Below are 19,099 nucleotides of genomic sequence, written 5' to 3'. Positions count from 1 at the left end.
ATGAAGTCTAGCCTTTCTTGTTACCCTTGGTCCTTCATCTGAGCTCAGGATTGACTACAGAAGGAGTCATGATGGGACCTTGACTTCCTATGGTAATACTGGTGAGATTTTCCAGAACTAGAGCAGCATCAGGAGCTGCTGGAAGGGACTTGTAATAAAGATGGTTCTCCCTAGGACTATGAGCTGAAAGGAACAGGAAAGAGAAGACTGCTTCTTCGGCAGGCCAGAGAGACACTGGGGAGAAATCCCAGCTCCTGGGTGCACGGCCAGTGGCCCCTCAGATCACAGAGCTCATGGACTTTCAGGTCAGAGGCATGTCAGCTTATCCCGGACATGCCTCCTTTCAAGTCAATGCCTGAGTCCTGGCAGGGTAGCTAGGGCACAGGACATAGCCTAGGGCCTCAATGGCGAACCTCTGACACTCATGCCAGTGGTGGCACACGAAAGCCTTGCAGCTGGCATGCAGGAAGGGTTCGAAATTAAGATATGCTGTGCGGCGGGAGGCGAGTGTGCTGGTGTTTGCTTGGAAGCTCACCTGGCAACAGGGCCAGACTGGCCATTGGAAGGACCGGGCATTTTGCAGCAGTTTGGGCACTCGGGCTCAAAAAGGTCAGCCATCACTGGCCTAGGGGGTCCACATTTTGTTCTAAGATTTTCCAACACAGTTTCCAAGTTGAGAGCTTGGACAATCTGGACAAGCTGAACTCCAGCAGATCCCCAGAAGGTCCAGTGGCAGGTCCCCTGCAGTTTGGCCCCAACCAAGCCAAGTAGCCTGTGTGCCACTCTGATTGGGCAGGGGAAAAGCTGAGAGGCTGCAGGACGCCCTGCCATGGGCACTCTGACAGCTAAGCTCCCTGCTCGCTTGAGCAGCCTCCAGGATATCCCTGTCAGTATAGGGCATGTAAGTCACTGACTTTGGCTTCAGTTGATTGGACATCAGCTGATCACACCCAAAATTTGGATCCGATTTTTGGAACTGGTGAGGTTTTCTGCACCAGCACCAGGAATCAAACTTCTTCCAGGGAAGAAGTTCCTAATGCTGTCCTGGTACCGACTTGCTCCAGAGTGGGTTATTATGACACCCTGTTGACTTGGAAACAGCAAAAACTTGCTTTCAGGGCAGGGTTCCCTGCATCGCCACCTAATGGTGAGATTTGTCAGGAGAGATGAAGTCATAAAATTTTTCTATACATGGATGTACACGGAATCTATTATTCTGAGTGAAATAAGTCAGAGAGAGAGAGAAAAACACAGAATGGTCTCACTCATCTATGGGTTTTAAGAAAAATGAAAGACATTCTTGCAATAATAATTTTCAGACACAAAAGAGAAAAGAGCCGAAAGTTCCAGCTCACCTCAGGAAGCTCACCACAAAGAGTGATGAGTTTAGTTAGAGAAATAACTACATTTTGAACTGTCCTAATAATGAGAATGTATGAGGGAAATGGAGAGCCTGTTTAGAGTACAAGCGGGGGTCGGGTGGGGAGGAGGGAGACTTGGGACATTGGTGATGGGAATGTTGCACTGGTGATGGGTGGTGTTCTTTACATGACTGAAACCCAAACACAATCATGTATGTAATCAAGGTATTTAAATAAAAAAAATAAAAAAATAAAAAAAATCATAAGACGTCCTGTGACACCCTGACTTCAACAAAGGTCCCTTGCAAAAATCAAGATCTCTATTTACTGAAGCCCGACTTCAACAACCATGGTTGAGGAGAACTTTGCCTCGGACTGTGAAAACTCTGGGGTCAGACTACTTAGTATGCCTTGAGCCTGTAGTTTTTCTTATGGCAAGATCCTTCACGGGTAGGGACACCCTGTTTTTCTAGGCCAAAGGTATTGTTTTGTTCTATTTTCCCCAATTTTTGCTGCCTCTGCAAAAAACTACCACCTTTTTTATCTTTTAGATAGGGGCTCCCACCTTTTTCATAGAACCTTGGGATATGAATTACTTTGTTTTACCTCATATTCTACATTTTTAAATAAAATTAAGGAGAAAACATAAAGGATGGAGGCCAGGGGCCAAGTGGTCTCAGGTGCATTGGCAGAGATTTTTTTTAAAATGACAGAACTAAGCATCTAAGCCAACGTCAACAACAATGGAATCAAAAGACCCAAACTCTAACAACTTAAACTTTAAATGGGTCTGTTATACTGGCAGGCTGAGAGGCAAAGGGTGGTGGTTGGGATACACTCTAGGAACATGTTAGAGGGAGGTCAACAGTTGTAGTGGTATTGACCCTGATTCATTGTATGTCTGAAACCCAACTATGAAGAATTTTGTAAATCACAAATGGTTTCAGTAAAATTTTTAAAAATTTAAAAAGAAATAAGGTCCTCGAGAACTGTCTACCTGCTCAGATAGGAGACAATGTCTCTGAATGTTCAGGCACTTTTGGAGAGGGGACACTCTATCACACCAAGCTGTGTCCCCTGGAGTCCCCTGGAAGGAAGCAAGTTTGTAGGTTTATGTAGTTTGGCTTTTGGGCCACATCTTTCAGCACTCTGGTGTTCCTCCTGACTCTGCATTCAGAAATCACTCCTGCAGACTCGAGGACCCTATGGAATGCCGGGGTTCAAACCCAAGTCAACCAACTGCAAAACAAATACTCTCCCCCACTCTTCTATGGCTTCAGCTCCAAGTTTAGGGCTTTTTATATGTAATGATTACTCTCAAAAAGCAATACGAAGGGCTTGAAGCATTGATGAATCTGTGGTCAGCAGCTTTTGTTGTCCAGGGACCCAAAGCATCCACAGGGCCTTGGAGGCCATCAGGCCACATGGCTAGTGCTGGAGCCATTGGAGTCCAGGAGAGGCCCTTCCATGCCAATTCTTATCCCACTGTGGCCCCTTGGTTGGTTGCTTGCTCACTCACTCCACTCACTCACTCACTCACTCACTCACTCAAAACCTGAAAGAACATTGGTCTCCAAGAACTGAATCACACTGGGCAAATTCAGAAGAGTTGTGCTATGCCTTGTCTTCATCTCCTTGCCCTCCAAGCAACAGTCACCAGGAAAAGTGAGAAGACATTTATTAAGTCATATATAGCTACTAGACATCCTTACAATCCTGATGAGAGCGAGTATGAGGGCAATTGCCAGACATCAGGCAGTAGGACCTGATGGCCTTGATCCCCTGGTCTCGATCAGCGGATGTGGAGCCTGGGCCAGGCTTGACTCTCCCAACGTGGGCCTGCAACCACATCCGGGGTACCAGGGGCTGTGCCACCCCCGCCCTCACAGGGCAAAGCTACAGAAGACAGACAGCAGACAAGACACACACAGCCAAGCACAAATATATCCCAGGCATTCAAGTTCAGGAGAAAAAGGACAGGGCCTGGGTCCCCAGGGCTGCTCCAGACTCATGAAGGATTCCCAGGAGGCTGATGAGAAAAGCCAAAACCCCCACACATACCATCCACTTTGGTAGCCTGATCCCCTCAAGGATGTGCTGAAAGCAACTGACAGCTCAACTAGAAATATTGTCCAGCAGGTCTGCCCTCGCCCCTATGCTGGTGGTTGTACAGTGGAACAGAGGAGGATTTAGGAGTGGGCAGAGCCGGGGTCAGACAGCACAGAGCTCCCTCTGAGGTTTTCACCCCAAGAGCCATCCCATAGCTGCTTCCAGAAAAGCATCACACAGGGTCCTCCTGCAACTCTAGCCCTGTAATACTCCCAGTCTCAGAAGTGAAGCCTGATGCTGTTAAGTGTCACTGGGTATCAAGCCCAGGCCTCCCCCATGCACCACACTCCAAGCCCTCAGACCCAAAATGCTTGTACAAAGCTCCATCAAGGATTGCCCGAGGATCGCACGGTGGCCTGTTTCCACACCCAGGCCTCAAAGACTCCTTAGATCTTAACGACAGGATGTTCTCTGCCCCATCCACCCCTTTGCTCATCAGCCCAATGGGTACTTTAAAGAGGAGGTGAGTCTCCCCAGAGAGAAGCAAGTCAAGACCAAACAGCGTCAGGGCCAGCGCTGAGACAAGCCCGATCTCTGGTTGAGTCAAGAAACTGATGATGAAGATAGGGCATCCACTATCTTGTGCAGAAAATCACAGGGCTCAGGGGGTAGGCACAACACAATGAAGTCTCTTCCAGCCTTCCTCCTAGGAGAGGTGGGGTCAAGGGAAGAGGACACAGAAAAGAAGGCTCTGGGCCCCAGAAGCTGGCTCAAAATCTGCAGTGGATAGAGTAGGGACATGGCCTCTGAGCAATGTGTCCAGAAAAACAGTGGTGTCCCTGTGAGGGATCTCCCCAAGCTGGTGACCCTGGACCCCAATCCCATATCCTAAACAGGCTTCCAGGATCGTTAGCCCCAAAGAGTCTATTACTCCTAAGGCCTTTTGCATTCCCAGAGTCCTCTGGGGCATATTTTTTCCAAATTACATAAAATGCCCTTCCTGGTGGTGGACAACTTTCTCTGTCCCTCTGTCACTGTCTTGCGCGCTGTCCCTATGATTCCCAGAATGTTCCAAGGCAGCCACGGGTGGGCACTATATAAACAAAAGGGTGCATAGCAGGAGACTCAGGATAAAATAGGAGGGGATATGATGATGCAAAAGAAAAAAACAAGCCAGAGGGGACCAGAGTCAGAAAAAGGTCAAAGAACACTAGTCTTAAGGATTAAGCAATAATACAGTGTCCAGAAGGCACGTGCCTTGCATGTGGCAGACCCAGGTTCTATCCCTAGCATTCCATAGGTTCTCCTGAACATTGCTAGGAGAGATTACTAAGCAAAGAACCAGGAATGATAGTTGAGTGCTGCCAAGAGGAACCCAAAACCAGAAAGAAAAAAAGCAAAAAAAGAGACAATGTTCTAGAAACAACCTGTCAGGACAGCCTGCTCTCAGCAACCTCACCAAGACCACAGACCTCAGAATCTCATTCATTAAGTCTGAAAAGGGGTGAGCCTGTACAGGTCTTTTAGGGCATTCCCCGAGAAGGGCTGGCATTTCTTTGAGGTCCTAGATGCAGTCACAATCCTGCTCTCCCAGACTGATGCCTCCTTAGCAGGTGTGAGGAAGTCTGTTTCTGTTCTTGGTTCAGGGAGGGGCCACACCCAGCTGTGTCAGGGATCATTCCTGACAAGCTCAGGGGGGCCATATAGGATACCAGGTTGTGAAAAGCAAACACTCTGCCTGCTGTCTATCTCTCCCGCAAGGAGGGTTTTTTGCCTTGACATCAGGTTCCACTAAAACCTGGCACTCTGGCCATCGCGCTGAAATATTTACAGGGCAGTGAGAACCTGTGAGACCCACATTCAGAGGGAGACTCCCTCGGGGGACCCTTTGTAGTGGGCTGGTTGGACTTGGTATTTGCAATTCTGTGATGGAAGGGGAAGATGGCTTCCTCCAGAGGAGCACACAGGAATGAGTCAGGACTAAGCCTGGGAGCTGTTGGGGTGGGACCCATCTAGTCAGGGGATATGGCTGGGCCCATCAAACCCTGGACAACTGTCTACAGCTGGCCCTTCCTTCCCGCTGCCACTCCTGCATGCAACACGACCCCTCCCCTTCCACCACACCGGCACATCAACTCTGCAGACAGAGCACAAGACAGTGACAGAAGGACAGAGCCTCGGGCCTGCCTGGTCCTAACTGCTGAGAGAGAATCACACAGATCCTAGAGCCTTCAGAGTCAGCCCTCTCTGGGAGATATAGGCCCTGATGTAGGCTCTGTCCTGTTCCAGTGGTGACAACTACCTGCAGTTCCTTTTCTCAAGGTCAGTATGGGCTCTTAGAAAGCATCTCAGGTCCCCCAAGGAAGTCCAAGTGCCCGGGTCACGCTCTTTGGTAATGGGTGGAGTACATAGGGGTGGGGGAACAGGTCCGAGGGCAGACATGGGACAGAAAGGTGCAGCTCCCCTACCACTGGGTGCCAACTACCACTGGGAACAGGCAGCTTCGGTCACAAGTGCCAGGACCTACAGAGACTCTCCACCTGAATTGCAACGCCTGACTGGGCCTTTCTTCAACCATTGCACTGGCCTCTCCAGAAACATTCCCCCAGTTTCTCAGCCCTTCCTCTTACAAAACATTCCCAGTCCACTGACTCCATGTTGCAAAACACACTTGCAGAACAAGACTGCAAACACAGAGGGAGGGAGGAAGACCCAGGGAAAGAGGAGAGAACAGGGCTCCCCATATGTGACCTTGGCCTCCACCCCCTGTCGGCTGCCCCTTCCTGACTAGATCCCACCCATCCCTTCTTCCCTGCCCCTCCCAAACTAGCCCCTGTCTGACCAGGCAATGCCCATCCTTCATAGGCCATGCCATTCCCTTCCTAGGCTCCACCACCCCTCTTAGGCTCTACCATTTTCCTGGCCTCGCCAATCCTTCATATGCCCCGCCCTCCTTCCTAGGCCCCACCCCTCCTGACTAAACTCCCCTATTCTCCCTTTTCCCCTTGTTCCCGCCCCTCCTGACTAGACCCCACCCATTCCCCCCTTGTCCTCACCCATCTCTTTTGTCCCCACTTCTCCCTGCCTAGGTCCCACTCATTTCTATAGTCCCCGTCCCTCCCTGGCTAATCACCATACACCCAACTGGTCCCCACCCTCCCTGACCAGGCCCCGGCCATTCCCCTGTGCTAGTCCTCATCCTCATCTCATCTGTCCACTCCTTCAGTGACTTTGGGGAGTCAGGACCAGGACAGGGTGGCCAAATGTCTCTGCTAAGAAGCATGGACTGGTCACCTGGATCCCCAAGTGCATCAGTCTCTGTACTTCCTATGGCACAGATTTCTGGCATGGCCATTGGTGCCCTGCATTGAGGTACACAGACCTCAGAGCAGGGCCACATGGACAGGCAGAAAGCCTAAGACATGGCTTAGACTTCAGGCTCTTGGAGGCCCGTAGGGTGGGGCAGTTATCTCAGGCGTTGTCTCTCGGCTGAAGTCTGGGGTCAGGAGGACCACAACAACCATCTGTCAGAACCAGAGCTGAGTCCAGGCCTCTGCAAGACCCAGGGTGGCAAATAGGCTCAGGACCACACAGGGCAGACTCCAAGGGGGCTATCGAACTCGAGGCACTCTAGCATCCGGCAAGGGCAGGGCCATGCCCACTGTCTCAGTTTACAGCCTGGCGACAGAGCTAAGAGGTGGCAGCTGACTGGTGTACACGGGCAAGGCAGAGCCGGGACCTTTGGGCAAGAGCAGGGGCACTGGGTGGCGGAGGGTGGACAGGAGCAGCATCCCAACCAACAGGGGCATATTTACATGACTGGGGTCCAAGGGGCCTGGGCTGGGACAGCGGCACAAGGAGGGCCTACCGGCCCATTGGCACCCTACTTCTTCCTCCCATCAGGGACTCAGGGACACTCAAGTGGCCAGACTGTCGGCCGGGAGGCCAGACATGCGGATCTGGGAGCTGCTCTTGCTCAGGATGGATAGCTGGGTGCCTCCGTTGGCGCCGCTGCTGGCCAGGGACGGGTGCCGGTGCTTGAAGTCCACGGCGAAGTAGCGGTTCACCTTCCAGCTGCGCCACTTGCGCTTGATCTCAGCCTGCACCTGCGGAGACAGCGGTCCCAGTGCAGCCTGTACCCGCAAGGATGGCAGGCCTCGGGGGAGATTCCCTGGGCATTCCCCGGCATGGAATTGGACTAAAATCCACTGAGGAGCGCAACCCTCAGGCATCCCCTAACCCAGACCACTGTAGCTCTCAGGATGAGCCAGGGTAGGCCTTGTTTCTGCCCTCACACAGCTGGTTTGGTTTTGTTCAATGCACACACTATGCAACTGGACAGGCCCCACACACTGTCCCTTCAAGTTTAGTTACCGCCTACCCTGTGGGTCCTCAGACTTCTCTACACTCACCCCATTGTGCCCGAAGCTTCCCTCTACCTTCTTCCCTACCCAGATCCTACCCCTCTTAGGGTGTCTTGTGGGTTCCTCACAAACAGGGGAGCAGCCTGTGCAGGTTGCAAGGTCACAAAGACCAAACCCTAGAGCCTCCTATCTATCTCACCTACCACCCCATCCCCATCCTGTACTTCTCTGGCCTCAGCTCAAAAGCACTAACAGAGGGCCCGGAGAGATAGCACAGTGGCGTTTGCCTTGCAAGCAGCTGATCCAGGACCAAAGGTAGTTGGTTCGAATCCCAGTGTCCCATATGGTCCCCCGTGCCTGCCAGGAGCTATTTCTGAGCAGACAGCCAGGAGTAACTCCTGAGCACAGCTGGGTGTGGCCCAAAAACTTAAAAAATAAAAAATAAAAAGCACTAACAGACTAGATCAAGAAGCCCCCAGACAACCAGCATAGGAAAGGAAAGTTCTAAAACATTCCAGATCTTTCCTGACTTCTCTTTCAGACTCCCAAGGCCCCTCGTACTCTATAGGGCAGTGTCCCCAAGTGGGCAGTCTGATCTTAGGAATGCTGGAAGATTCCAGGGAAGTCATAGGAAGCTGTGGTACAACTGAGGGGTGCTTTCGATTTACAAAGGAGCATTGAAGAAAAATAAAATCTCTGAAAAAGGAGTAAAAGGCTGAATAAGTTTGAGAAGCTCTGCTAATGAGACAGAAGCTCTGCTAGCCAGGAAAGGCTAGCGGGGAGTGGGGAGAGGCAGGATCCCTCCCTCTGCTTCCATCTTTTCATCCACTGGTGGAGGGGATATGCAGAAAGCGCTCCCAGTATCCCAGCAGAATCTGGACCCCACAGGACTCAGCTCTCCGGAGGGCTCTGGGGTAGAAGTGGGCATAGCCTCTCCTACTTCCCAATCAGCCCCACCCATGCCACCACTGCGAATCTATAGGCTCTTACCTCCCCGTTGAGGAAGCAGTAGAGAACCGCCACCACGAAGCCCTGTGGAGAGAGCAAATGTGACCCTCCCTGCAGATGTCTGCAGGAGGAAGTCACAGGGTAGGGTGGCCCAAGGAGGCAGCACAAGGTGATGAGCCAGTGATATGGGGGTGCACCTGGCCAGGACAAGGGCAGAGAGGACCTGCTCTATCACAGGAAGCCATGAAACTGGGGGCACATGACTAAGGAACAGTCCCTTCCACCCATCCATGCATAGGGCCGCCCTTCCCAAAGGACTGCTCAAGCCTCTTTCCTGCAAGACCTTTCCAGAAGGCCTTAGAACGTTCTCAGGGCTGCCTTCCACCTCGAGGAAGGCACTTTCCCACTCCTCCCATTCTGGTCACTGTGGGTCCTTCTAGTGTCCAGGCCAGCAAATCCCACATGTTCAAGAAAGAGCCGGTCTGCCAGCGGGTGCTGAGCTGTTCACACACTCTCCTGCTCTCTGAACAGTGCTCTCTTGGTTTGGATCCCAGATGGACTGGGACTGTTTGAAACATTAGCTCTCCCCAGGCTGAGAAGAAAGGGCCCGGAACTAACTGAAATGGGACAAGTCAGGTAAGTCCCCACAGTACATTGGTGTGGTCCAGAGAGACACTCTCTTGGGTGCATTTAAGGGGGTCTCTACACCTTCACCCTCCACTTTGGTCCCACCCTTCCTCCACTGGCCACTCTCCCCAAACCCATTCCCTCCCTCTTTCCCCACACTGTCTGCAGTTCTGGTAGTTTCTTCCTCCTCATCAAGATGATGCAAACTCACTCCACCCCTTTCTCTCTGGGAATTCTCCTGCTCTCCCTCCCCAGACTCTTACAGTTCAGGTATGACTTGTATGGAGCACCCGCTGAAAGCAAGATGTGGAAGCAGAGACTTCCAGAAAGCCTCTTGAGCCCACTCCCAACCTGCTCCGGGAGCTCCCGGCTCAGGGAGTAAATCCTTCATGCCAGTCCAGAGGAAAAGCCACAAAAGGGCCCTCAAAGGTGCTGCAATCTCCCAGTGCAGAACTGGAAGTGTGGTGGCAGGTCTGGGTTACGGTTACGGCAGGAGCAAGAAACAGCCATGCACCCCTGGCACACCCACCTGGAAGGAGCCCACGCCCAGCTCGAACACGAGTCTCTCTCTCTGGCTGACGTTCTCCGGGGAGAAGGCGAAGACAGTGTAGTGGATGCCAAAGAGCGGGATGAGCAGCAAGGTGGATCGGGCCAGCCGCCTGTCGGGATAGAGCAGGACACACACTGGGTCCACTGCTGTCCTGTTCGGGGAGCCCCTCAGGGTGCAAGGGCCTCAGGGGTACCCCAAGCAGAGCCCAGATGAGCAAACAGCCTACAGTTCTGGGGACAACCCCAGACCCAATCCCAGACCCAGGTCAGCATTCTACAGAGCCTGTCTCTGCCAGGACAGGGTGGGAGGCCTCTGGGGTGCACAGACCCCTTTCACAGGGGAAGTTGGGAGGCCAGGACAAAAGCACATGTTCCCAGCATAGCACAATGTCTGTTCAGCCTCTGAAAAGAACAAACCCTGAAGTTGAGAGACAGCACAGTGGGGAAGGCACTGGTCTTGCAACAACCTGAGTTCAAGCCCAGGCACCCCCCAAAAGGTCCCTCAAACCCCACCAGGAGAAGTTCTTGAGCACAGAGCCAGGAAAAATACTTGAGCATCACTGAGTGTGGCCCCAAAGCAGCCAGAACAACAAAAAAAAGAACAGCCCAGGGGACCCCCAGAGACAAGCTGCTTGTTTAGTGGGAGAGCCAGTACCATGGGAGGAATAAGGGTGTGGAGATGTGGGGGTTCCAATGGGGCACTCAGGATGGGGCACCTGCCAGAGGCCCCTTCTATCCTATTTCTACAGAGCCAGGAGTGGGGAATGGGGGGCTGAATAGAACAAGGGTCCAGCCCACGCTCTGTCCAGGAAGAACAACCCCACCATGAGTATGCAATACTTTCTCCCTGGTTTGGGTGCCCTGCTCAGAGCCCAAGGGTGCCCTCTCTTGCCAAGATGCAGCTCGGAGCAGGCTGGTCTGTCCCTATGTCCCCAGCTGCTCATTGCCTTCTCCAAGTGTAGGGCTCTGATACTCTCTGGGACAGCATCCAAACCTAGGGCTCCCATAAAAACCTGACAGGCCTTCCATGGAGGCAAGGAACTCTGGAGAACCAGAGTCCAAAAAGCAGAGGCCAGTAGCCAGGAATGAGGCCGGCCCTCAGTGACACTACTGTGTCCGCCCTAAGGTTCTTTAAAAGATCAGCTTTATGTAATGCAAAGGGACCCTGGGTCAGGGGTCAGAGAGCAACTAAGTTAAGCTTGGGGTCTCCCCCATTTCCTGGCCCACAATGCTCCAATCTCCAGGGATTAGTTCTATGCTTTGGAGATGACCCTGGAAAGTCAAAGGCCCCACTGCACAGATTGGGAGAGGGCCAGGCATGAGCAACAGGCCCTTCCTGGCCTAGGGTATCCCAGGAGCATTTGAGAGCAGCATGCCTTTCCTGGAGCCCCTTGGTTGACAGAGCAGCTGCTCAGAACAAGCGGCCTGGGCCAAGGGTCTGGACATCAACTCCACAAAATTGACCAAAGGTATCCGAGTGGGGACTGAAACAGTGGGACCAGACCCCTGTGGATCTGTTTACCAGAGCCGTGACACGGGTCTCACTCAGCAACAAATTCCTCCTGCCCCACGGATGCATTCGTTAACACAAGAATCTTACGAGACAGCAGGAAGAGTTCCCAAGGGCCAGATCACCTAAAGGACAGCAAGTACCTGATCCAGTCAGATCTTGGCACCTGGCACTAGGACCTCCAGAGTTCCCATCCTGCCCACGCACTTCACCCCCTCCCAGTACTTCTAGACCTTTCTGTGTGTCTATCTTATTTGTAAATCAAGCCTCCCCCCACATGGCTGTTTTTTCTGCAGCACATATAGTCTGAGTGGAGTTTCCTGCCCCCACCCCATCCTATAGGAGGTTAGACTATGCAGGTGCAAAGGTAGAAGTATGGGTATGAAGGGACACCACACAGGGATAGCCCCAGGGACATGCACTCCTCCTGAGTACGGGCCAGAGGCAAATCAAACTTTGTGCCCATGCTCTGGACCTCAGGCTGCGGGAGGGGGCTTCACCAGACACATGTCACATGCAGCAGCCAGGTGGGGTGGATGGTTTGGGGTTGGGCACAACTGGGCAGGGCGCAAGCTCCAGGCAGCAGCAGCAGCATGCGCCTCCCCCCACCAGTGCAGGCCCCAGCTGCAGCCTTGCCACCCCACGCACACTTACAGAGTAATGGCCGACAGCTCTGACATCCTGCATGAGTGCTGCTGAGCGCGCTGTGGCCTGCAGTAGCATTTCTGCACGCAGCTGCTGGGTGTGACAAGATCAGCACTTCTGTCAGCTGGGGCCACGGGCCACCAAGAAACCCAGGTGAGACTCACAATCCCATGGGTCCCAGGGCCCCAAAGAGGAGGCAGAGGAACAGAGAATGTGGAGAGAGGGCCAGATGCATGAAGAGAGTGCCAGATGCATGGAGGAGAACAAGGCCGCCGAAGGCCACAACAGGGTCAGCTCCAGACAGACAACACACCAACACGTGTGTGCACAGAGAGGCGCTGAACACCAGGAAAGTAGGTTATGTGATCAGAAGGGATGGCCTGGCCAGGGAAGCATGCAATGTGCCCAGAAGCTGTGTCCAGAGTTAGTTCCAAACTGAGACATAAACTTTTAGAACAAGTTGTCCATGGAAGCATCTACAGGGGTGTCGGGATGACCCAGAGAGCCACCTCATTGGACAGCTCTGTCTGCCTTCCCCTGTCCTCTCGCCCTCTCTGTTAAAACCAGCCCTAGACCCTCCCTTTCTTTCCTAACAGTCACTAAGGGATGACTCAGGAGCTTTGCCCCCCTCCAGTAGCAGAAAACAGCTTCTTCCCAAACTCGCAATAGGCCGTGAAAGAAGCTGAGTTCTTGGGGCACCCTCAGGGGTCACCAAGGCCCAAAAGGAATTCACATGCCCATTTCTCTGGCTCCATCTCCTGAAGAGAAGATGCTGAGAGGATAGGGAATCAGCTCTCAAGATGCAAGAATATGACATGCATGTGTCAAAGAGGTGATGAGCCTCACGCCTTCATCGGCTGCATGGTTCATCTCTAATCAAGAGCATCTTTGAATTTGCATCATGTGATAAAAGGGGCCCTCTGGGCCCATTTTCCAGAGCAAGGATGTTGTAACCAGAAGGATTTGCTCCCCACTGTAGTCCCCAGGCCAGTAGGATCAGCTGACCCAGAGCATCTTAGAAATGCAGGGGTCACAGAATCAACAGGCCACAATGATCCTCCAATGAACTCCATATCATCAAGGGCAGTGAGACATGGCTGTACAAGTCCTGGATAGGACAGATTTCCTGGGGTCCTCAGTGGGGGGTTCAAGTTCTGTCTCATATATAGACAAAGCAATTAATGCAGGGAATTTTGTCTTCATCAAGAACTCAGAGAGCCTGCCCATGAGAAAGACCCACTGTCTGAGGACACCACACTTCTCTTCATGTGTATTCATTCTCTGCCCTGCCTGTGTTAGAAGGAGACAAGTGTTTCCAAAACATGTTCCTGCAAGCTGCCCAAAATGGACCCTGCACAATGTCACCGAAGTTTAGATGGAAGTAGGATTGACGGGGCTGCAGGAAACACTACCATGTTATTAAAAGAATGCAGATCCCACTAGGTTGCAGGGTTAGTTCCAGAAGGAGCTAATTGGAGAAATCTGATGGTTACCATTTCAGCACAGGAAGTTGCCCTCTCCATATTAAAGGAAACCCTCTCCTTTCTCCTTGTTTTTGTTTTGTTGAGTTTTGATTGGTGGCCCATGGCAGCATTTGGGTGATACTCCTTACTCTGTGCCCAGAAATTACTCCTGGCAGGCTCAGAGGACCATATGGAATGTCAAGGATGGAACCTGGGTCAACCACATGCAAGGCTAATGCCTTTCCTGCTATGCTATCACTCGGGCCCCCTTTCCTCTCTCCTTGATCCTCACTGCCAATCCTGGCATGGCATTGAGCCTGCTTGCTGAATTGGGCCACTGATATGAGAATTTCCAGCCAACTGTGCAAACTCCACACAATTCTTGTTCAATGTGGTATTTTTTTTTCCATTTTTGGCCCAGCCCTTGAAGAACCCTGAGGGGTGTGAAAATGGCCTTCTGAGTCCTGCCAAATCTTAGTTGCTCTCTCTAAAAGCTCATGGTATGATCCCAAGACACAGAAATGAGGGACCAGGAGGTTCAATCCAAGTCACAAAGGTCATCTCTACCTAGGAGACTGAATCTCTCAGCCCTGGTTCTAAAATTGCAGCTTTCTCTTGACCACATTTTCTGGCACTCCCAAATTCCTGCAGGCACCAAGTCTGCAGATGTTTCCAGCTTAAGGGCTGTTCCACTGGATAGGCTGGACATGGGGTGCCATTTCCTAAGAGAAAATGGCATGTTGAAAGGAAAGTGCCCCGTGTTGAAAGGAAGGTTCCCCTAAGTCGGGGCATCCCCCACAATGCCTGGAGGCCCACCAAAGTGTCCTTTCTCTCCAGCTACAGACTTTTAAAAGGTGCAGGCTAAAGCCATTTTGCTAAGTCCTCAGGCTAGTGGGTTTCTCCCAGGTGACCAGAAGGGAATCTGTGAGCATGAACTTGGTTTTATCCTCTCAGTCTGTAGTGAGCCAGCACAGAGTCTCTACTTTGCACTTTTCCTTCTTAGAATCTCTCCTTGTCTGTGACTGAGCCCTGCCTCCCCTCCCATCTAAAGCGATGTTTCCATGCATTGTCTGCTTCATGTCAAAGCAGGCCCAGTCACAGATGGTTGGGGAAAAGTAAACTCTGGGGCCTCTGAAAGACTCTCAGAGTTTATTTTGGATGTCGTTTCTACCACAATGGTCACTCAGCTCTGTGAGGAACAGACACTGTTCCCAGAGCTAACTCGAACACTCAGGCAGCCCAGATAGCCTTAAGACTTGCCTGAAGACTTCTTTGACTCGTGGCCCACCCATTCCTTCCATCATCCATTCTGACTAGTCCCATTAAAACCCTTTCCTGATAGAAAGATGAGTCAGGGGAGACAAGATGTCTGCCATCTACTCATCTGGCTTCTACCTGCTTGAATGAAAACCACTTTTTCTACGTCAACCCTGGTCTCTTGAATAACTGTCTTTGGAGCAATAAGCACCAAAATGTGGGTTTGATAACAAATCTGCCACTGCTTGATAAAGGAGTGATAATTGGGCCATCTAGAAGGCCCTGATGGGGTGTTGGAAGAATCTCCTGTCCACCCCTAAGCCCTGGATTGTCAATGGACACTCCTGTCTTCCACAGAAGAGTCTAAAGGCTGTTGAGAGGGGTGCTGGAGGGACAGGAGTTCTCAAAGAGATCCCAGACAAGAGTTCTTTTCTTCTTCCTAAATATTTCTTCTGCCCAGTCCCCTGCTAACTTTGAGCAAAAAGACCCAGTGGGAGGGAGGGAAAGGAAGGTGAGGGGAGGGAGGGGTGGGAGGGAAAAAAAGGAAGGAGGGAGGGTGGGCGTGTGGAAGGAAGGAAGGAAGGAAGGAAGGAAGGAAGGAAGGAAGGAAGGAAGGAAGGAAGGAAGGAAGGAAGGAAGGAAGGAGAAAGGAAGGAAAAGAGGAAGGTAGGAAGGAAGAAAGGAAGGAAGGGAGGAAGGAAGGAAGGAAGGAAGGAAGGAAGGAAGGAAGGAAGGAAGGAAGGAAGGAAGGAAGGAAAGAAGGAGAAAGGAAGGAAAAGAGGAAGGTAGGAAGGAAGAAAGGAAGGAAGGGAGGAAGGAAGGAAGGAAGGAAGGAAGGAAGGAAGGAAGGAAGGAAGGAAGGAAGGAAGGAAGGAGGTGGGAGGGAAAAAAAGGAAGGAGGGAGGGTGGGCGTGTGGAAGGAAGGAAGGAAGAAAGGAAGGAAGGAAGGAGGAAGGAAGGAAGGAAGGAAGGAAGGAAGGAAGGAAGGAAGGAAGGAAGGAAGGAAGGAAGGAGAAAGGAAGGAAAAGAGGAAGGGAGGAAGGGAGAAAGGAAGGAAGGGAGGAAGGAAGAAAGGAAGGAAGGAAGGAAGGAAGGAAGGAAGGAAGGAAGGAGAAAGGAAGGAAAAGAGGAAGGTAGGAAGGAAGGAAGGAAGAAAGGGAGGGTGGGAGGAAGGAAGGAAGGGAGGGAGGGAGGGAGGGAGGGAGGGAAGAAGGGAGGAAGGAAGGAAGGAAGGAAGGAAGGAAGGAAGGAAGGAAGGAAGGAAGGGAGGAAGGGAGGGAGGGAGGGAGGGAGGGAGGGAGGTAGAAGGGAGGGAGGGAGGGAGGGAGGGAGGTAGAAGGGAGGAAGGAAGGAAGGAGGGAGGAAGGAAGGAAGGAAGGAAGGAAGGAGGAAGGAAGGGAGGGAGGAAGGAAGGAAGAAAGGAAGAAAGGGAGGGTGGGAGGAAGGAAGGAAGGAAGGAAGGAAGGAAGGAAGGAAGGAAGGAAGGAAGGAAGGAAGGAAGGAAGGAAGGAAGGAAGGAAGGGAGGGAGGAAGGGAGGGAGGGAGGGAGGAAGAAATGAAGGAATTAAGGAAGGAATGTAGGGAGGAAGAAAGGAAGGAAAAAAGGAAGAAGGAGGAAGAAAAGGAAGGAGGAAGGAAGGAAGGAAGGAAGAAAGGAAGGAAGGAAGGAAGGAAGGAAGGAAGGAAGGAAGGAAGGAAGGAAGGAAGGAAGGAAGGAAGGAAGGACGGGCCAGAAGTGGGTAAGAGGAACTGTGTAGTCCACAGAAAATGAGTTACAGGGTGAGAGAGACCTGGCTGGCTGGGATCAAAGGAGGGAGAGAGGTGTCCAAACAGCAGAGTCCCAGCTGCAGGGCCTCAGCCAGAAGCTCATCTGGAAGCAGAACCAACTTGGCTCCCAGGCCTGGCTCTGTGCGTACGCAGGGCAGGCAGTTACGCAGTTCTCCGCATGCCCCATCTGGCCTGTGGTCTCCACCGCTTTCCAAGTGCTGCAGTTCACCTGGCCTCAACCCAAACCTAGGCTCGCTTGGTAGTTGTGTGCAGAGCTGCCTGGGTTGGAGCCCCAAGAACCACGAAGCGGCTGGCAGGGAAGCCCCTGAGGAGGACTTTGGAGGTTCAAGGAATAAGATGCTCTGAATAGTCTTAACAGGGCTCCCCGACCTTGAGCATCCCTTGTGCCCCAGCCCAGGACCCAGGGAGTGGAGAGCCACAGCTCAACACAGTGGGGATCCCCGCACCCCACCAGGCTTCCCCTGGTCACTGATGAGCAGGACATTGGCAGTGGCTCACTCATCTGACATGGGAGACTAGGCTGTGCTGCCAGTCCCTGGGCAAGGTTGGCAGTCGGTTGTGAGATTACGGAGCCCTTGTGGGTGGAGATGGCACCAAGAGAGACCTGAAGGCCCTGATCAGGCCTCAGGGCTGAGCAACTGGGCTCAGGCTTTTTCAGAGCCTATGCCCCTGGTGGGCATACCACAACACCACTGGCCAACGTGGGGCTTCATGGACATCTCCTTCATCCTGTGAGCATTGGAGACCTGCTGGGGATGGGGCAGGGCACAGAGGACGAGGGGGATTCCTTCCAGCACCCAGAACTTGCTAGAAGAATTCTGTAGAGTCGCTGCATCTCCTTCCCTGGCCTGCATCCCCCTCCCCTGCATCCCCCCTCCATCTACTCCCCAGCTTTGAACCAGCTGTCCCCCAAGGGAAACCAGACCCCAGGCAAAGGCTGGACCTGGACCCACAGCCAGCCCCAACCAAGCCAGACCTGAGCAAAGGCTGATCCCGGCTCAGCCACACACTTCACGCCTGACCATGGCCCATGGCTTGGCCCACCATGAAGTACACCAGGAACATCTGGTGGGGAGTGCAGCAGACTTGGTGCCACTGTCCACAGGCCCTTCCCCCACAGGCCCCTGGACGCTGCTGGCTCCAGAGCACCTTCTCAGTCCACAAAGGACACAACTTGGTCCTCTGAGCAACTACACAAACCTACAAAACGAGGGGTAACTGCTGGTCTGAGCGCACGGGCAGGGGATCCTCTCGGGCTTTTCTGGGGACTCCTGGGTTTAAATTTGTTCTGGAAACAGAGGGGGAAAAAAAACAGGAAAACTGTTGTGAAGCAAACCGCAGGAGCTTCTGGGGTCAGCACATAATTCGGGGGGGATCGGGGGCACAGGCACCACCCTAGAATCCTCTTCTCTGCACGGTGCCACCCTCTTAACAGAGAGCATCCTCTATGTCCTACCAACATGTCCTGCTCATATGTCTACTTAGGACTGGTAGCCTCAGGCCTCTCCTCCAGGAAAGTTTATTTACGGGGCAACACCTGGCAGTACTGAGCACTACTCCCAGCTCAGTGCTCAGGGGTCACTCCCAGCAGGGTTCTGGGGACCCTGTGCTATGAGGTAGGAAATCGGGACTCCTGCATGCAACGCCATGCTCAGCCTGAATTCCAAGCTACGGAAGCAATGATAATGTGAGATCTTCCTGTTCTGGGATGTCCCTGGGCATATATGGTATGGCGACCACTGTGGCCCCCTTCTGCAGTATTTGCCTTGTGGTTGACCCACCCCTAATCCCCAGACATGAAAGCTGTGCTTAGTACCTGCAGCTCTTAGTACCCTTGTGACTGATTGTGGCCTCCAGTCCCCAGCCCAGTTTCTTTGTTCCAGGGCTCTCATGACTCTAACATGTTGGTGAGTTTAGTACAATCAAGTCAATTTCTTGTCCTGGGTGAACCTCCCTCCTGGCCTGCAGACCATATCCATCATGTTTCTGAAACTGGGGCACTCAAAACTAGCCAAGATGGGAGCCGGAAGTGATAGTACAGCAGGGAGGAGGCTTGCCTTGCCTGTGGCAGACTTGGGTTCAATCCCTGGCATCCTATATGGTCCCTAGAGCATACCAGGAGAGATTCCTGAGCATAAAGCCAGGATACCACCAGATATGACCAAAAAGCCACTAACAAAACAATGACAACAAAACTAGCAGGGGTTTGGCTTTTTCCCTAGGTGATAAATGAATGCTTGTTCTGATCAAGTCCTGTGTTTGTGTGTAAATGTGTCAATAGTTCTAAATAATGACCCATTCTAAAGAATCATAATTTTTAGCCAAAAATTATAGAAAAGTTGGAGGTACCCCAAAGTGACATATGCTAATTACAAATTGTTCTTACCTATGTATAAACCATTACAAAATATTCTCATCTATGCATCAGAAAAGCCTGATGAGTCACTATAGTACCCAGGAGTCAGTCCCATCCTCCTCCCTGTGGTGGGTGTCTGAGCTAGAAGTATGTCATCAAGGTCAGATAAGGACCCTAACTGA

General features: G+C 52.2%; 1 protein-coding gene across 3 annotated transcripts in view; it reads right to left on the bottom strand.

Annotated features, from left to right (window-relative positions):
- Positions 1-6,717: 6,717 nt before the first annotated feature.
- ADCYAP1R1 (ADCYAP receptor type I) overlaps positions 6,718-19,099 on the bottom strand; it is a 46,478-nt gene continuing 34,096 nt past the window's right edge. The window contains exons 14-17 of one of the 3 annotated variants that reach the window (XM_049785326.1): positions 12,063-12,146; positions 9,879-10,008; positions 8,765-8,806; positions 6,718-7,516 (exon numbers count right to left, since the gene is read on the bottom strand). In XM_049785326.1, the coding sequence (XP_049641283.1) occupies positions 7,328-7,516; positions 8,765-8,806; positions 9,879-10,008; positions 12,063-12,146 (445 nt within the window). In that variant the 3' untranslated portion in view covers positions 6,718-7,327. The remainder of the gene's footprint in view (positions 7,517-8,764; positions 8,807-9,878; positions 10,009-12,062; positions 12,147-19,099) is intronic. The other 2 variants (XM_049785327.1, XM_049785328.1) reach the window with 2 other exon arrangements.

This window comes from Suncus etruscus, chromosome 13, assembly GCF_024139225.1.
Source record: "Suncus etruscus isolate mSunEtr1 chromosome 13, mSunEtr1.pri.cur, whole genome shotgun sequence".
Classification (NCBI taxonomy): Eukaryota; Metazoa; Chordata; class Mammalia; order Eulipotyphla; family Soricidae; genus Suncus; species Suncus etruscus.
The sequence above is the reverse complement of the archived record's forward strand: the minus strand, read 5'-3'. Positions and strand labels throughout refer to the sequence as shown.